Raw genomic sequence first — 14,738 nt, forward strand, 5'->3', positions numbered from 1 at the left:
TGTTTTATTCTACGTTTGCATCTATAATAAAAGAATAACGCTTCTCCATTGAATTATTGAATTCTGATGTATGTATTTATTTCTCTCTCTTATTCTTCAGAACTGGTCATCCCTGCTACAGGAAACGCCTTCTACGCCATGATCTCATCTAGTGTTGACTTCCTGTTGAGGAGGAAAGGCGGGAACACTCTTCTGGGTTCACAGCCGATCAGCACGGAGACGAGCGCCACGTTCCCTCGAATCAAGGCCAAGGGGAGGAGACTGGTCAGGACACTATTTTGAAATTCGATTTTCCTCAACCCAACTTTATCCACAGTGACGGATTTTACTCCTCACAAACTTTAAATGTGGGCCTTCCACATGCCACACACATGCCTTTCTCCCGTGTCTCTAAAAAGCTTGTTTTACCAAAACACCAGGACCAGGACCAAGACCAAGTCTGAATCAGCGACTCCAGAGCTGGTTTTGTCAAACCTTTCATACCTCCAGCTGCCCTGCTGCGTTCACTAGAGCCGTCTGCTGCTGAAGAACCGTGTCACTTTTCCAAACAGTATGCATTACTTTACACCTAGAGGAAGAGCAATGGAAGCCTTTAACTGAGTGCTTTTGGTGCTGGCTCTCGAGTTCCAGTCAGGTAGAACTTGATGCATTTTTTTTCATTCCAACTCAATGAATAAGATATATTTTAATTGCTTGTTGCCACCAGGAAATCCCATGTTGTTGTGTGCCTCAGTCGTGAGTACATGAAATGTAAAATGAGGATTTAATTGCTCAGAACTTCTGTGATCACGTGAGATGCCGTTGAAGGATGTAGGACTGTGTGGGGTTTTTTTGGGGGGGAAGAAGCATGATGAAATCTAAATCTAAAGAGCCTGTCAGATCTGGTTCTGGTAAACAGCACACATGAGGAAGGCCCAAAGATACAGTGAGAGTGCACTGGAGCTTGTCAAATGAGACGTATATATGTTTTGTATATATTTATATATTTTGTACGTCTGTAGAATGTCAACATTGTGTTTACACTGGCGAGGAGCTTAAGGTCCATGTGTCTGAATTGTTTAATTCATCACGGAAAAATGCATCAAATACCTGCAAGATTTAAACGGTCCCATGACTCATGCAGACTTCATGAACCTAAAGCTGCATTAATCAATCTTTTTTATATTAACAATATTGTGACGGGGGCTGCTTGTTTTAACTAACCTAAAATAATAATGTTCGACTCTGCGGCTTGTTAGAGCTTTTTGGCCTATTTTAGCTAATTTTAGGGCAGTTTGTAGGGCCGGAAACTTACTTCATGGTTCATTCTCACAGCGCTTATCGGCCCTGTTTCCAGCAGCAGCTGTTTTCTGCAACAACAAAAGCAAACAGACAGCAGACACAAAGAGTTAGCGGCTAGCTGGTGAAAAAAGTCAAGCATGTATCTGCTAAAGAGACACTTTGTTTTTCTCAAAAGTTTCTCAAAAAAAACTAACTACCCCTAAAAAGAGAGTGGTAAGCACTTATTGTATGAAATACAATGTCAGATGAACACTTCCTCTTCAGCTGGATGCGTATTTAGGCAGCTGTTTGGCAGCTCGTTTTTGGAGCCCCCTTGTGGCCACAAATTGATTATTGCAGCTTTAAAAAAACAAACCTTGCAGCACTTTCAAAGCTTGTGGCTTCAGTTCCTCACTGTTGTACCAAAATCATAAGGAAAACAGTACACCACCATTATTAGTTTGAAGGTTTTCCAGGTCTGAACTTTTCAACAGAGCATAAGCTAATTTATGCACATTTTTACCCAGCTCAGCGGGACACAGTTTGACTACTGTTTACATACAGTACAAAGCCTCAGCTCCAATTTCATGTTATGAATTAACATGTTAACTTCCATGTAGGTTGAAAACACACTTGTGACCTCTGGTTGTACCTGCTCAGTGCTGGTGAGGCCTCCTTACTGGCTGAGGCGCGAGCATAGCGGGACCAGGGAGAGGATTTGGGGTAATAATAGATGACGTGGGCTAGCGTTATGCTATGCTACTGATTGTTTTAGTGCCTTTCTCTACAGGATGCTCATCTTTCCCGTGTTTGCATTAGAATGTATACAGTATATGCGGAGGAAACGCAGTCACCTCCAGTGCTGTGTTGTCTCACATCAAAGCTATTTATGCACTACATACAGGATGTCCTATTTTTGTGGTAATAAATTTACTTTTATATGAATTTCATTGCTTTCGACTGCTGTAACATATTCCACGTTCATTAGAGACAGATATTTTTTCAACCAAAGCAAGATGAATTTACAACAAAAAACACACCTGTTTTAGTTTTTTTATTCGGATTCAAGATAGCCAGCATCTTCATCTTTAAGAGAAATCAAGGAATGTATGTTGAAATGAGACGATAGCAATCTATAGCAAATATCATATGTCAGAAAAGCACATTAGAAATTCATAAACACTCATACCAACCCAGTTAATAACACAAGCATTCATCACACACTAAGTATTAAAGCATTCCTCTCAGCTGAATGTTGTCAGTGCCTGTAGTTTAACTCTGTCAGTGAAATGTGTGTGTGTGTGTTGTGCTGAATGTTAAATAGTGCAATTAATCCCACATTGTTCATACATTTAAAATTCCATAAAATACTTTTCCAACCAGCAGAGCTTGACACGCTTCCTGAGAACATTCCCACAAACCAGCGTATGTTGATTTAAAGAAAAAGAGTCCAATCAGCACCTAAATACAGCCTGCAATATTATCTCCTCAGTTTCAATTAAAAGAGCTCATAGCATGTGTTCTAGCTGTGTTTAAGACACTTGATCAAAACGCTTTCATTTCAAGTGGCACTTTGAGGATTTTGTGTTTTTCAAAACCATATTTCCAAGAAGATGTGAATACTTGTCCTCCTCCAGCATTGTCCTGTATGCCTTTAGTTTGAAGAGGAGGATGTAACAGCCCTTAATAACAGTTGATAATCATTCTGAACAAGTAAAATGTTTTTTGTGCCTTAAAAACTTATTTCCTCAATCAGCCTGTTCTTGTGAGTGATGGGGTCCAACATGCACACAACATTATCAGTTTTAACTCTTCTTTTATCTGTGCTTTTCGTAATGGTTTGAAATGGGCGGGGCTTTTCCCATACGTCCATGCCCCGATCAAGATATAGGAACATTTGAATCAGAATCTGATGACAGAGGTTTGTTTGGTAGCTGTCAATCAAATCTGATCAAACCACACCCACAGTCCTGACTTAATTACTGAATTAAGATTTGAAGCTACATTTTCAGGGGCTTTAAAGCAACCTATTCTTAATTCAGTGGCTGGAATGTGTAATTGCATCACGTGAATCCTCGTGCAGACAAACCTACACATGAAAACATTGCTCCATAACACTAATAGAGTTTAAAAACTCTACAGGGAACCTTTAGAAATTATTGCGAAGAATCAAAACGATCACGAAAGTGCACAATTGCAGAAGAAAATCACGAATTTAAACTTGAATGATTTCATTTTGATTTCATCGAACATTAAAAGAAACACACATTGTACCAAATATGTGCAAACATTTGCCTTAAAAAACCCACATGCCACATATTATGTCAGCCGTATCATCCCATTATGGCCCCAGTTAACCCGTTGGACTCCAGCAGGTTGTCAGCACTGGCCCGTTCCTCCTCCGCAAGCCTGACACTCTAGCACCGCCGTCCGGTAAGCCTTCCACACCACCGGGTCCTGTAGACACACCGTGCCACCGCCTCTCTTCTCCTCCGCATGGTTCCGGTTTATGTCTCCCACACACACCCAGCCTCCTCCGGGCCCGGACCCGGCCGCCTTGGGGCTGACAGCCCACTTGGAGTGGTCCTGGCTGGTCTTAAAGGTGAATGTCTGCCCCGGGTTGAGGAGCGTGATGTCCAGAACCTTCCAGCCCAGCGAGCAGTCGGAGGGGAGGATGCCCGTGGAGCGAATCCAGAACTGGACCAGGAGGTCTGACTGGAGGCTGGGGGCCACCCAGGAGTGGTACAGGTCTGAAGATGCAGAGAGGGAGGACAGATGGAAACATGTTATATTATCTTCAACAGTGCATTCTGTGATATAATATGGTCTTAGTAAAGTACAAATGGCGAAATGTTGTCACAAATTCAAACTCATCATGCTCACATTGGCCTATTTATACCGGCAAAGAGACTCAAGGTGAAGCCGACAGAAGAGGAACTGTGGCCAGAACAAACTTGTATTATTTCTCCAAAGTCGTACCGTTGTTAAAAGAGGCTCCTTTGGCAAAGCTGATGAAGTTGGTGCCACCCTTTGAGGTCAGAGTCACGCTGCGATTGGATACAGGTTTGATATGTGGAAAGATGTGAGCAGACAGATGTTTTTTCGCACAGATAGCAGCCAGTGCGGGCACCAGGGACGCCAAGGACTCGGGGACGTCGCAGTCGTACACATTAGGCTGATTGATCTGAAGCTGCTCTCCTGTGGGGCAAAACAAATTAGATTTAAGGCAAATGCTGCTAACGGCACTCCGGAATCACTTAATTTGTTCAGTACACTAAATGAATAGCGCTGTATCTGTGATGTTGGTGCAGAGGGATATCAATGACTTGCACTGCGACACTGTGCACAGCAACAGATAATAGAACTATTCATGCTGAGTAAGGACCTGTCTCTTTACTGTAATGAGAAAAACCCATGTGTGCATCTTTGGAGTCATTTTACTGCGTGTCATTTTTCTTCCTTTCTTTCAACCTTCCTTGATCTACGTCCACTTTATTGACACAAAGGTCAATTAAAATATGCAAATTGTTCCTTTATTGGCATATTGCTTATACAATGTGTTGTATTTAACACTATAACTTTAATTGTGACCTAAATACATTATGCACTTCTGCTTACTGTCTTTCATGGAGCTCCATCAGGGCTGCATCTGACAATTACTTTCATTATTGATTAACCAATCCATCATATTCTGCTTAACTGATTCATCATGCAGTCTACAAGTAAGGCAGGAAATATTAAAAAATTATAAATTATGCACCAACATTCATGGTAGACAAAATCGTAATGATTTCCGTTATACATTTGATATGACATTTTTGGTCATGCCCCCTTTAGGATTAATTGTAATAACTTTAGTGATCCTATAACTTAAATGTTCAATTTATCCAATACTTTGTATCCGAGCAAATATATGCAAAACTGATAACATTTCCATCACCCTCAGCTGTTCCTTGTGTTAAAGGTTAGCATGCTAACACGCTAAACTAAGATGGTGAACATGGTACATATTTTACGCGCTAAACATCTGCATGTTAGTTTTGCTGACGCACCGCTGAATTTAAAGTAATTAAAAAACATAAACAAGGTAATATTTCTGACAACATTCTAGTCTTCACATATTGGATAGGTATTAATTATTTTAAGTTATCAAACTAAACTAAATCTCAGTTTCCTCTCATTAAAGTGCAAATTCCTGATGCAAGGTGCTGAAACATGACACCTTGTGAATCCACGTCAACCCGGACACTGCATGCCGCAGTGTGAGGGCCGATATCTCTATGGTAACACACCTCAATCTAATTAAATTACCCCAGGCACTGCCATAGCAACAGTGCCAACTTCTGAGTCTGCCGGGGGGGAGCTGCACAGGCAGCGCGGTGACACGGTGATGACACCTGTTTACTCTGATTATCTGGGATCTGCATCATCTTCTTGTTGTTGTGTCAATACCTGACTGGATTAATAAGTGTTGGGCGACAAGACAATGATGGCTGAAGACATCCCTTTCAAGATGAGACAACATGACAAATATTTAGGGAGGAATATTCTTGGGAAAGCCTTAGAAATAGCATTTACACCAGGGGTGTCAAACATGCGGCCCGAGGGCCAAAATCGGCACGCCAGAAGGTCCAATCCGGCCCGCGGGATGAAAATGTGATGTTTTGATCATAAAGTAAAATACTGTTCCAGATACCTGTGACAAAATGTTTTGTGTCTTTGTAGATACACTGTGAAGTTGTAATGCACATGTGTAAATGATAAACTAATAATATTGTTTTTTCGTAAGACATTTCAGGTTGTTCATAATGTTTTGTAAAAAGATCAAATTTGAACGTTTTCAGAATTAACTTTTTTGCACTAAAACGAAGAGAAACATTTGTGCTGTGCTGTACAGCCACATGGCAGGACTCCAGTCTTACCGATGGTCTGGAAGCGGTCGAGCGGGTAGGTAACGCAGATAAAGTTTTGTCCGTACAGCTCTCCGCTGCCGGGGTAATAATACTGTCCTGCCCGTCGTACAGGGGGGAAATTAGGGGTGCTGTGGACCAACCAGAAGCCCTGATTCTTATCCAGCAGGACAACACCTGAGGAACAAAGATATTTAAATGGTCAGCAAAAACATCAAGGTTTTCCCTCCAGATGGTTATAGTTGATATGCAAATCAAAACTAACTAAACTCAACTATGCTAATTTATTTCTTACATATCACAGGCGAGGGAGCTGCAGACTCAGGTGATGAGTCGCTGTAGGTTCAACACCCCTTTCACTTTGTTCTCACGTTGTTCTCACGTTGTTCTCACTTTGTTCTCACTTTGTTCTCACTTTGTTCTCACGTTGTTCTCACGTTGTTCTCACGTTGTTCTCACGTTGTTCTCACTTTGTTCTCACGTTGTTCTCACTTTGTTCTCACGTTGTTCTCACGTTGTTCTCACTTTGTTCTCACTTTGTTCTCACGTTGTTCTCACTTTGTTCTCACTTTGTTCTCACTTTGTTCTCACTTTGTTCTCACTTTGTTCTCACATTGTTCTCACATTGTTCTCACTTTGTTCTCACATTGTTCTCACATTGTTCTCACTTTGTTCTCACTTTGTTCTCACATTGTTCTCACATTGTTCTCACTTTGTTCTCACTTTGTTCTCACATTGTTCTCACTTTGTTCTCACATTTTTCTCACATTGTTCTCACTTTGTTCTCACATTGTTCTCACATTGTTCTCAGACATACATTGCATATGTTCAGGTAGTATGTTTGTTTGGCCTTAAACATGACTTGTTGTGCTGTTTTAAAAATGTACAAAGCCTCTGGATTTAGTAGTATTTATTGTAGTAACTTTTAAAGTATGTACATAAGATTAGCTTTTGTTTTTATATGTATTTCTGCATATTTCCATACAAGAAGTAATGTATAGACATATGTATATAAGGCGTATAATGAAACTCATATTTAGTTTTATACAGTGTTGCGACTGACACTTTTGCTTTGACATATTTATACACTGCACAAAATTGCCCATATTTGCTGATTTTGAGTATAAAGTCCAATCTCTTGCAGGCTGTCTGTGCTATGCAAGTATTGGAGCTGGACTGCTCTAGTGTTCACCTTTTGTGTGTCCTCCACTTCCACTGTTGTCAACCCATCTGTCACCAAGGTCCTTGAGTGGCCTCTGGTCATTGTATAGGATGTATGCTACCTCTGTGTTCTGTGAAGAGGAGAGGTTTATACATAGGGCACATACCAAACACAAGAAACCCAGGCCCACATGCACTTCAACGGGAAAATAAAATAAAAACAGAGAAGCATTGTTAATTTGATGAATATGTTGCATATGTTTTGTACGATCATGCTGTTGAAACTACTATATTATCTAACCCACAGCTGTTCGGAGACACAGATTGTATATAAATGAACTACTTTCGGTTCTCATTCTCAGTTTCCAAAGCTGATCTAATTATGTGAAGTGGTAATAGCAGACACTTCTTTGGAAAAGACTTATCACTGCATTTAATAAGTCTTTCTACAAAATGAGAATTCTTAGGTCAGCAGCAAAACAGCAACCAAAAACTAAATGACATCTGCTGATGTCTGGAAGTGTTTACTACTCATATTGCTTATAGTTTGGTTATATTGTGGACATTAAAGAGAAGTGTATGCAAAGAAATCTAATATTAATGCTCCACTTTTGCAAAAGCGTATGAGGATTAAGATAAATAAACAAATATTAATACTATTACAGTGGGTTCAAAGACATTTAATATTACTGTAATAGCAAAACGTCTATCCTTGTAGACTTATTTAAGAATCCTTTCAAACACACCAAAAGGATTAATCAGTATTTTTTAAGGATACCATTTGCATTTTAGAGAGCACATTTTTAAATGTCTGTGATTAAAAATGTAGACTTTGGCCATTTCACATTAATCATACATTCATCCAATTAATACATGAATAATGTGGAACTGAAAACTGTATAATAACTCTGCATCACATGTACAAGTCAACTGACTTTCACCTTGGTGATTTCCCAGAAAGTAAACCCACGACTCTCTCTTGTGTTACTGAGAGTCGTGGGTTTACTCACTACCGAACAAATACTAAACATAGTGAACCTTTTGTGTTACTATGTTTAGTATTTGTTCCATTTACAGACAGAAAGACGCCCGAGGGAAGCAGACCTTTCCTTGTGAGTACAGTTGTCCGACTGTCCGGCCCAGAGCACCCGTGGTGTCGTTCACTGTCCCCTTCCCATTGGTCCATCCTTCACTCCCTTTGTCCAGCAGTAAATACATCTCACCCTCATGGGGATGTTTTTTGTCATGTCCTTTAGGCAGCTTGTACATGTAGAACCTAACACAGAGAATGAGACAGTACATCTGAAAAGACATTTGTAAAGATATAAAACAGCTTGTAAATTATTGTTTGCACTTTCTAGTCAGCTTTCTTATGACGCATGAGAGGTTTAAAAAGAACATATAGTGTATTTTCAAAAGCTTGTCTTGTCGAGGACTCTTATCAGTGAATTACCAATCAACGACATCTCCTTGGTCGTTGTAGCAGGTGATTGGTGAGGTGTCGCCCTCTATTGTCCCACAGATGAACAGCAGGGATAGGAACAGCAGCATCTTAGAAGAGACAAGACTTATATTAATCATTACAGGTACTCTTGTAACTGTAAACGAAGGTATTGTAACTGGGTTCTTACTTTCTGTAGTACTTTTGCTAAAGGACTTTTCCACCCCTGATGACAAAAATGTAATTAAACTCAAACAGAATATTGAGTTAAGCCATTTTTAAATATTACTTGGACGCTTATTTTTAGTTTGCATCTGCATGAATACATTTTTGTATTAATAACGAGCAAAGTAACTTAAAATATCAAATACATTATAATAATAATAATAATAATAGTGGGAGTAAAAAGTGCAATATTCCTGAGTGAAAGGTGGTGAAGAAAACACAACATACAATGTTAAATGTTACAATGTCAAGTAAATACAATTGTACTAGTACTGAAAACTGACACCAACCTGTTTAACAAAAGCTAAAACTGAAGTGAAAGTATAACAATAAATCACAGGAGACGCTACTGCAAGTCACAAGCGTTGAGCTTGTTAACTGGTATAACAACGAAGAGAAAGTAAAGTCACAAAAAGCACAGATAAAGTTACATTTAACCACTTCTACCCACCTCTGGCTGAGCTTGCTTTTTCTCATGCATGACCTGCATATAGTATTATGTTGTTCTCTGCACCAAGATGTGGCTACTACAGTTCCCAATCTTGAAGTTTCTTCAGCTACATCCTGCAGTTTAAGTCTGGGACTAAAGCAGCAGGATGGGACAGTGACTTCACGCACACGTACGTTGAACACCGACAGGCTTCTTCAACAACAATCAAAAAGTCCCAAGCCGAGTTTTTACTATAAGAGTATAGTGTACAAAACAACGACTGACAAAAACATATAGTTAAACTCAGTTACAAATGATACGTATCAGCCTTATCCTTCTATAAAAGTCTAGGCACGTGGTCGGTGACGTCAACAGGTGGGCGGGGCTACACAGAAATTTCGGTCAAAACTAAATTAATTTTAAAATAAATACAAACATATATAGAAGAATAAATAAATAAAATAGAAGTCCTGATTTCGCAGAGATACTAATAGGCCTAGGATGAACATTGACATAATGTTTCCATTAAGCATTTAAAAACGAGTAAAGCAACATATTTTTAAATTATTGAATATTAAAGTTGATATGATTTGATGTATAGGGGCATGGTAGCTAGATTGAATCAATATCCAATATCTTCAAATATTTAATAAATGTCATATATGTCATCCCCCTAAATAAGACACGTTCTGCATTTTCTCCCTTTACATACAGTAGTCTCTGAAACTCTATATAGGCTTTAGAGACTGTAAACCTCCACATTAAGTTAGGTTTAATCAAGGGTTTACAGACCTAAACACTTCCAAATCTGTTCGAGTAAAATACCCTAACACCACAAAAGAAGCAACTTTCAATCAGTAGTATATAATAAAAAATATAATGACAAACGTAAGCTGATCTGGCCAAGACCATACCAGAGAAATGTTACAGTATATTAACAAAACCCGAGCGTACTTCATCTTAGAAGTGGAACTTGGGTCTGGTTAGTTGTTGTTTCTTCCTGTTTGACTCTTTTGCAATTTTAGAGTGGTTTCTTCTTTCTTACATGCTTTTCTTCCTCCTTGTTCCTCTTCTTTGTTTTGAAATCTGTTTTTGACTTGATGATTTGGAGCAGAGGCTGAGAAAAGCAGGTTGCGTGACAGAATAATGACCGCGTCAGCAAGAACGGGAGATGTATCATGACCATGACTTTTGAATTTTTGATGAATGGATTTCCCCTATTTTTATTATGATTCAACAACATACATAACCTTTAGAGGCAACATTTGTGTTCTTCTAACTGCGTTACAATATATGTTCTCCTTTTAATGAGGATCTTAACCAGCAGTGTTGATATCACATATTCATAATTGTGCTCTGTTTGAGGAAGTTGCAGCATTCTCATGTCACGTCTATCCTCACTGGTGCAGACCAATCAGGACTTCCTCAGAAACCTTTCCTCTGAGCTGAGTAGACTAAACACGCATCACAGAAGGTCACAGGTTTCCATAAGGGGCTTCTGTGACGCAGTGTGGCCCTGGATTACACACGCAGCATCAGGCATTTTTAAAACAAACAGCTCGTTTTAATGAGTAACAACCCTGTTCTAATACCAGTCCCTTCCCAGTTAACTCTACTCTCTACTTAAGTGTCAAACTTTAATGTTATAAATATTAATATTCATTCAAAAATACCCCCAAAACATGTGTGCGTGTCCTTTTTGTCTTTGAGGTGATGTAACCTTCAATAAAAATGACAAAATTCAGGAACTTTGAGATAACACCCGTTCCCATTCTGTGATATATTAACTCTGTTATCTTTGCCTCATTTGTTCCATAAATCGGACATAACTACATTGTGTCTTTCTATGTGAACGTTTTGATTTATGCGCTACAGGGTTTTTAAAAAAGATTCGAGACTATCACAAGTTGGTGGGAAAGTGACCTAGCAAGGGAATGACTAATGATGAAAGTAAGAGAACATGTTTCACACACTCTTGTCAGTGTCACTGCTGAAATACTTGCAATAACAGGCTTACGTGCAATCACTGTGTGTTTGATATGTAAAAGTAATGATACTTTCTGCTCAGATAGACATTTTGTTTATTTTCCCCATTTACAGTCAAGCACAGTTTGGCCTATTGTTTCCTCAAGGCCATCCCTGGTGTGTTTAATTTCTGCACTGTACATACAAGGAGAAACAATAGAGATCAGTCGAATGCGTCCTCCACAATAAGAACGACAACACACACAAAATCAGTCAACCACTCATCGCAGGCACTCAATAAAATACAAATATTGGCAAGATAAGAAAGCATATCTACTGATCCTTTTTACTAGGAAACAAAGAAATAGCAAACTAGCAGTAAACTTAACAAACTGATCAGGAACATCCCTCAAGTCGCATTAAAAGCTCTGTTGCTCAAACATTAGCGTTTATTGCTACTATCTCAACAGCTTTAACACTGACCAACACTATGAAGAGGGGAAACTATTTCCTGAAACAAAGCATCATCAGGGTCAACAACAAAGAATACATGTGTTAACAGAAACTAAAAAGGCTTCAATACTGGATGGCTCCCACTGTAGCCCCACAGTTTTTTGTTTCCCATCTCAGGTTTGCAGCAAGCATGGTAGTTCGGTCCTCTGCTCGTCCATGCGTCCTCCCTGGACCCTCAGGAGCAGGGAGAAAAAGTCGTCATCATCCATGGGACCAGGAGCCCTGCTGCGCTGATCCTCCAGCCTGCCCTGGGACTGTGGGTGGAAGGTAAATGATGTAAACATTCTAATACTTCCCTTGAAGTTGGCGTGACACATGTTTCTAAGAAACAAAGCAGACTACATCTCATGCCACGATAAAAGCATCTCAGCAAACCAGTTACAGATTACTCACTTGTGTCGCGAGAATCATATTATAGAGATCCTCTTTGGGCACAGGCACGGGAACTGGCGCAGGCGCAGGCTTTCTCGCGAAAGAGATTTGCTTTATGCTGCCTCTGAAGCCTCTGCCTTTTGGTTTTGGTGGTGGTGACTTTTCAAGCTTGGCCCTCTGGTCATTCAGCCGGCGAGCTTGAGCGGTGGCCACCAACTCAAAAAACTCCTCTTTCTGCAGTGAAGTCATGGAGGAAAACATGACTGTGGAGAAAGGAGAGAAAAGAGCTTTTGATGGTCAGACGGCAGGACACTATAAGTGGTTAGGGAAAGACGTGGAAACATGCTGGTGGCACAAGTTTCAAAACATTCATTAATGTTGTTTTATCTGGATCAACAGGAGTCAGCATTAATGCAACGGCTGCACCAGTTTCATCACTTAAACTGTAAAGCAGAGTAGAGCTTCTCAAAGCGCGCCCACCTCTGTTGGCTGGCTTGCTGGTGTTGGGCTCAGAGTGGCACCTCCTCCTCATCCCACTCTCCAGCCTGAAGGAGCAGCGCTGGTCATTGAGCCGTCTCCCCTCCTGAAGGGTGAAGAGCAGCTCGTACAGCGCCTCCGGGAATTCAGGTGCTAACGGGTGAACCTGAGAAAACGCAAGTAGGTGGAAGAGAAAGAAGGAGGGAGGGAGGAAAGGAAAGTAAGCGGCACATACTGTTTGTTGGCACAGCAAAAGAAATCCTTCGACTCCTACGCACTCCCACATGCTCTGTAACAAAATGATACCTGCTGTTTTTCCACCACGAGATAGTTTTTTCTCCACATGGTGGCTGGTTGGTAAAGTCAAGAACATTACAAACACAACACGTACTTACAGTTACTATAAAAAGTTTTTAAAAAACAACAGTCCACAAACCTTTGCTTGATCCTCTTCTTGGTTCTTTGTCCCTTCAGGTTGTTGCTCAGAGGAATTTAAACTCTTTAATTCCACTTGTGTAACCTTTTCATCCTTTGTGTCACTGGGTTTCTCAGGTGTTTTATTAATCCTCATCGTCACACCTTCACTCTCAATGTCACCTCTGTTGTGTCCATCATTCATGTTTTCAGTTTTCTCTGGTTTGTCCTCTTCAGTCACAACAACCTCCCGTGTCTGGTTGTCCTCTGCGGTGGTTCGTTGTTTTTCTAAACACATTTTACTCTCTATTTCTTCTTCGTTCTTGCCCACTCCTGTATGTTCCTCTTCCTCTTTCAGAGCCGACTCGCCGCTGCAGCTCTGAAGGATGACAACTGAACTGCTCGCCCCTATGTCAATGACACTCTCAGGCATGTCTCCCTCTTCGGTGATGACGAGACGTTCCAGCAGTCCCTCTTCAGCCATTTCAATTAGTTGATCTTTGTGTAGTCCAATAATCTCACTTGTCACCCCTAACAAGAATATGCACAGAAACAGGAATTAGGTCAAAGACTTTGAGGACCCCGTTGTTAATACTTCAAACATTACATGTAACGAACCTGAAGTTACTTGGAATAGAGACGAAAGCTGCTAGAGAGCAGCTGTGGGTTTCTCTCACAAAGAACTGTACGAGAAACCAGTTTGGCAGGTCCTAGCATGTTGACTACAGATGTTTAAGCCGAAAATCCAACAGTAACACATATATTCCTTCATGACTTAATGTGTCACAACAAAGTTGTGTGACAACATGATCACAGGAGATGAGCACTTGTTGTTGTTGATTGATTTTTGTTGCCAAAAGTTTCACGGTAATTATTTTGCCCCAAAAAGTTGCCTTAGAGTAAATGTAAATTCAGTGATATGATTCTTACCTATATGTATTGAACTTCTCTCTTCAAAGCATCATCTCGTAAAGTCACCACAGGCGGAGAACAGCATTTTTGGCTTGCCACATGTCTTGTCAATTTCTTTATGAAGAAAAAAACATGGCACAAAGAGTTTCACATACCGACGTGCCAAGCTCTCGCCCTTTCTGTCTGCCGTGCTACCTTCTCTCGTCTCGTCTCTTCCTGTTCCTCTTACCTCAGCCAACCCCTATTTATTTGGCCCGTATCTGACAAGCCACGCTATTGTGACATATTACTGTCAAAAGCAGAAGGAACCCAGGTCATGCATTTGATGACTCTAGATATGGTCCATGCAAAGGGTTTGAACATTTGAGAGAAACTTAAAGCTGTCAGCAGCTGCCGCTTTAACTGCAGCTCATTTGATTACGACAGACCCAACTGCAACATGTTGAGACAGGCGCACAGTTCTTCTGACACTGATGTGGTTTTGGCACACATCCTGTTGACTTGTAGCTAAATCGAAACGGTCTATGTGAGATCCTCACGTTAAACCAGACAAATTAAAACTCTTCTTCTTAAATCTGAATGTTTATGTTGATACGTGTAACTAGGATGACAATTAAGCACTTAAAATGCATTTTATTTAGTTGATCTAATTTATGTT

The 14,738-nt window shown here is 40.3% G+C and overlaps 3 protein-coding genes across 7 annotated transcripts in view; 1 reads left to right on the forward strand and 2 right to left on the reverse strand.

The window, feature by feature from the left end:
• The window catches only part of rgl2 (ral guanine nucleotide dissociation stimulator-like 2), a 45,337-nt gene that overhangs the window by 24,072 nt on the left and 6,527 nt on the right, over positions 1-14,738 (forward strand). For 3 of the 4 annotated variants that reach the window (XM_029451154.1, XM_029451156.1, XM_029451155.1), the window contains one exon: positions 101-2,205. In XM_029451154.1, coding sequence (XP_029307014.1) covers positions 101-282 — 182 coding nt within the window. In that variant the 3' untranslated portion in view covers positions 283-2,205. Of the gene's footprint in view, positions 1-100; positions 2,567-14,738 lie in introns of those variants that run through there. The other variant, XM_029451153.1, reaches the window with a different exon arrangement.
• dnase2 (deoxyribonuclease II, lysosomal) lies at positions 2,300-9,757 on the reverse strand. Of its 2 annotated transcripts, XM_029451159.1 has the most exons (8): positions 9,449-9,757; positions 8,963-8,998; positions 8,785-8,882; positions 8,436-8,607; positions 7,363-7,462; positions 6,183-6,347; positions 4,240-4,458; positions 2,300-4,010 (listed from the first exon to the last, which is right to left on the reverse strand). In XM_029451159.1, exons 1-8 carry the CDS (start codon positions 9,485-9,487, stop codon positions 3,640-3,642), a joined length of 1,200 nt encoding a protein of 399 aa, XP_029307019.1. In that variant the 5' UTR covers positions 9,488-9,757; the 3' UTR covers positions 2,300-3,639. The 2 variants fall into 2 exon arrangements, with proteins under 2 accessions (XP_029307019.1, XP_029307020.1); XM_029451160.1 differs by lacking the exon at positions 8,963-8,998 and having other exon boundaries at positions 9,449-9,756.
• On the reverse strand, positions 11,492-14,491 carry gpsm3 (G protein signaling modulator 3). The gene is made up of 5 exons (XM_029451161.1): positions 14,099-14,491; positions 13,191-13,699; positions 12,758-12,920; positions 12,299-12,540; positions 11,492-12,159 (listed from the first exon to the last, which is right to left on the reverse strand). Exons 2-5 carry the CDS (start codon positions 13,650-13,652, stop codon positions 12,019-12,021), a joined length of 1,008 nt encoding a protein of 335 aa, XP_029307021.1. The 5' UTR covers positions 13,653-13,699; positions 14,099-14,491; the 3' UTR covers positions 11,492-12,018.

This window comes from Cottoperca gobio, chromosome 16 (assembly GCF_900634415.1).
Source record: "Cottoperca gobio chromosome 16, fCotGob3.1, whole genome shotgun sequence".
Classification (NCBI taxonomy): Eukaryota; Metazoa; Chordata; class Actinopteri; order Perciformes; family Bovichtidae; genus Cottoperca; species Cottoperca gobio.

Coding starts and splice junctions, on each gene's coding strand:
- dnase2 (XM_029451159.1), bottom strand. CDS start 9,487: ATGCAGGTCATGCATGAGAAAAAGCAAGCTCAGCCAGAG. Junction 6,348..7,362: donor AAGTGGAGGACACACAAAAG/GTGAACACTAGA, acceptor TTTGTTCCTCAG/GTGTTGTCCTGCTGGATAAG. Junction 4,011..4,239: donor AGGAGCCTCTTTTAACAACG/GTACGACTTTGG, acceptor CTGCATCTTCAG/ACCTGTACCACTCCTGGGTG.
- gpsm3 (XM_029451161.1), bottom strand. CDS start 13,652: ATGGCTGAAGAGGGACTGCTGGAACGTCTCGTCATCACCGAAGAGGGA. Junction 12,921..13,190: donor AAGAAGAGGATCAAGCAAAG/GTTTGTGGACTG, acceptor GCGTTTTCTCAG/GTTCACCCGTTAGCACCTGA. Junction 12,541..12,757: donor CAGCAAGCCAGCCAACAGAG/GTGGGCGCGCTT, acceptor CTTTCTCCACAG/TCATGTTTTCCTCCATGACT.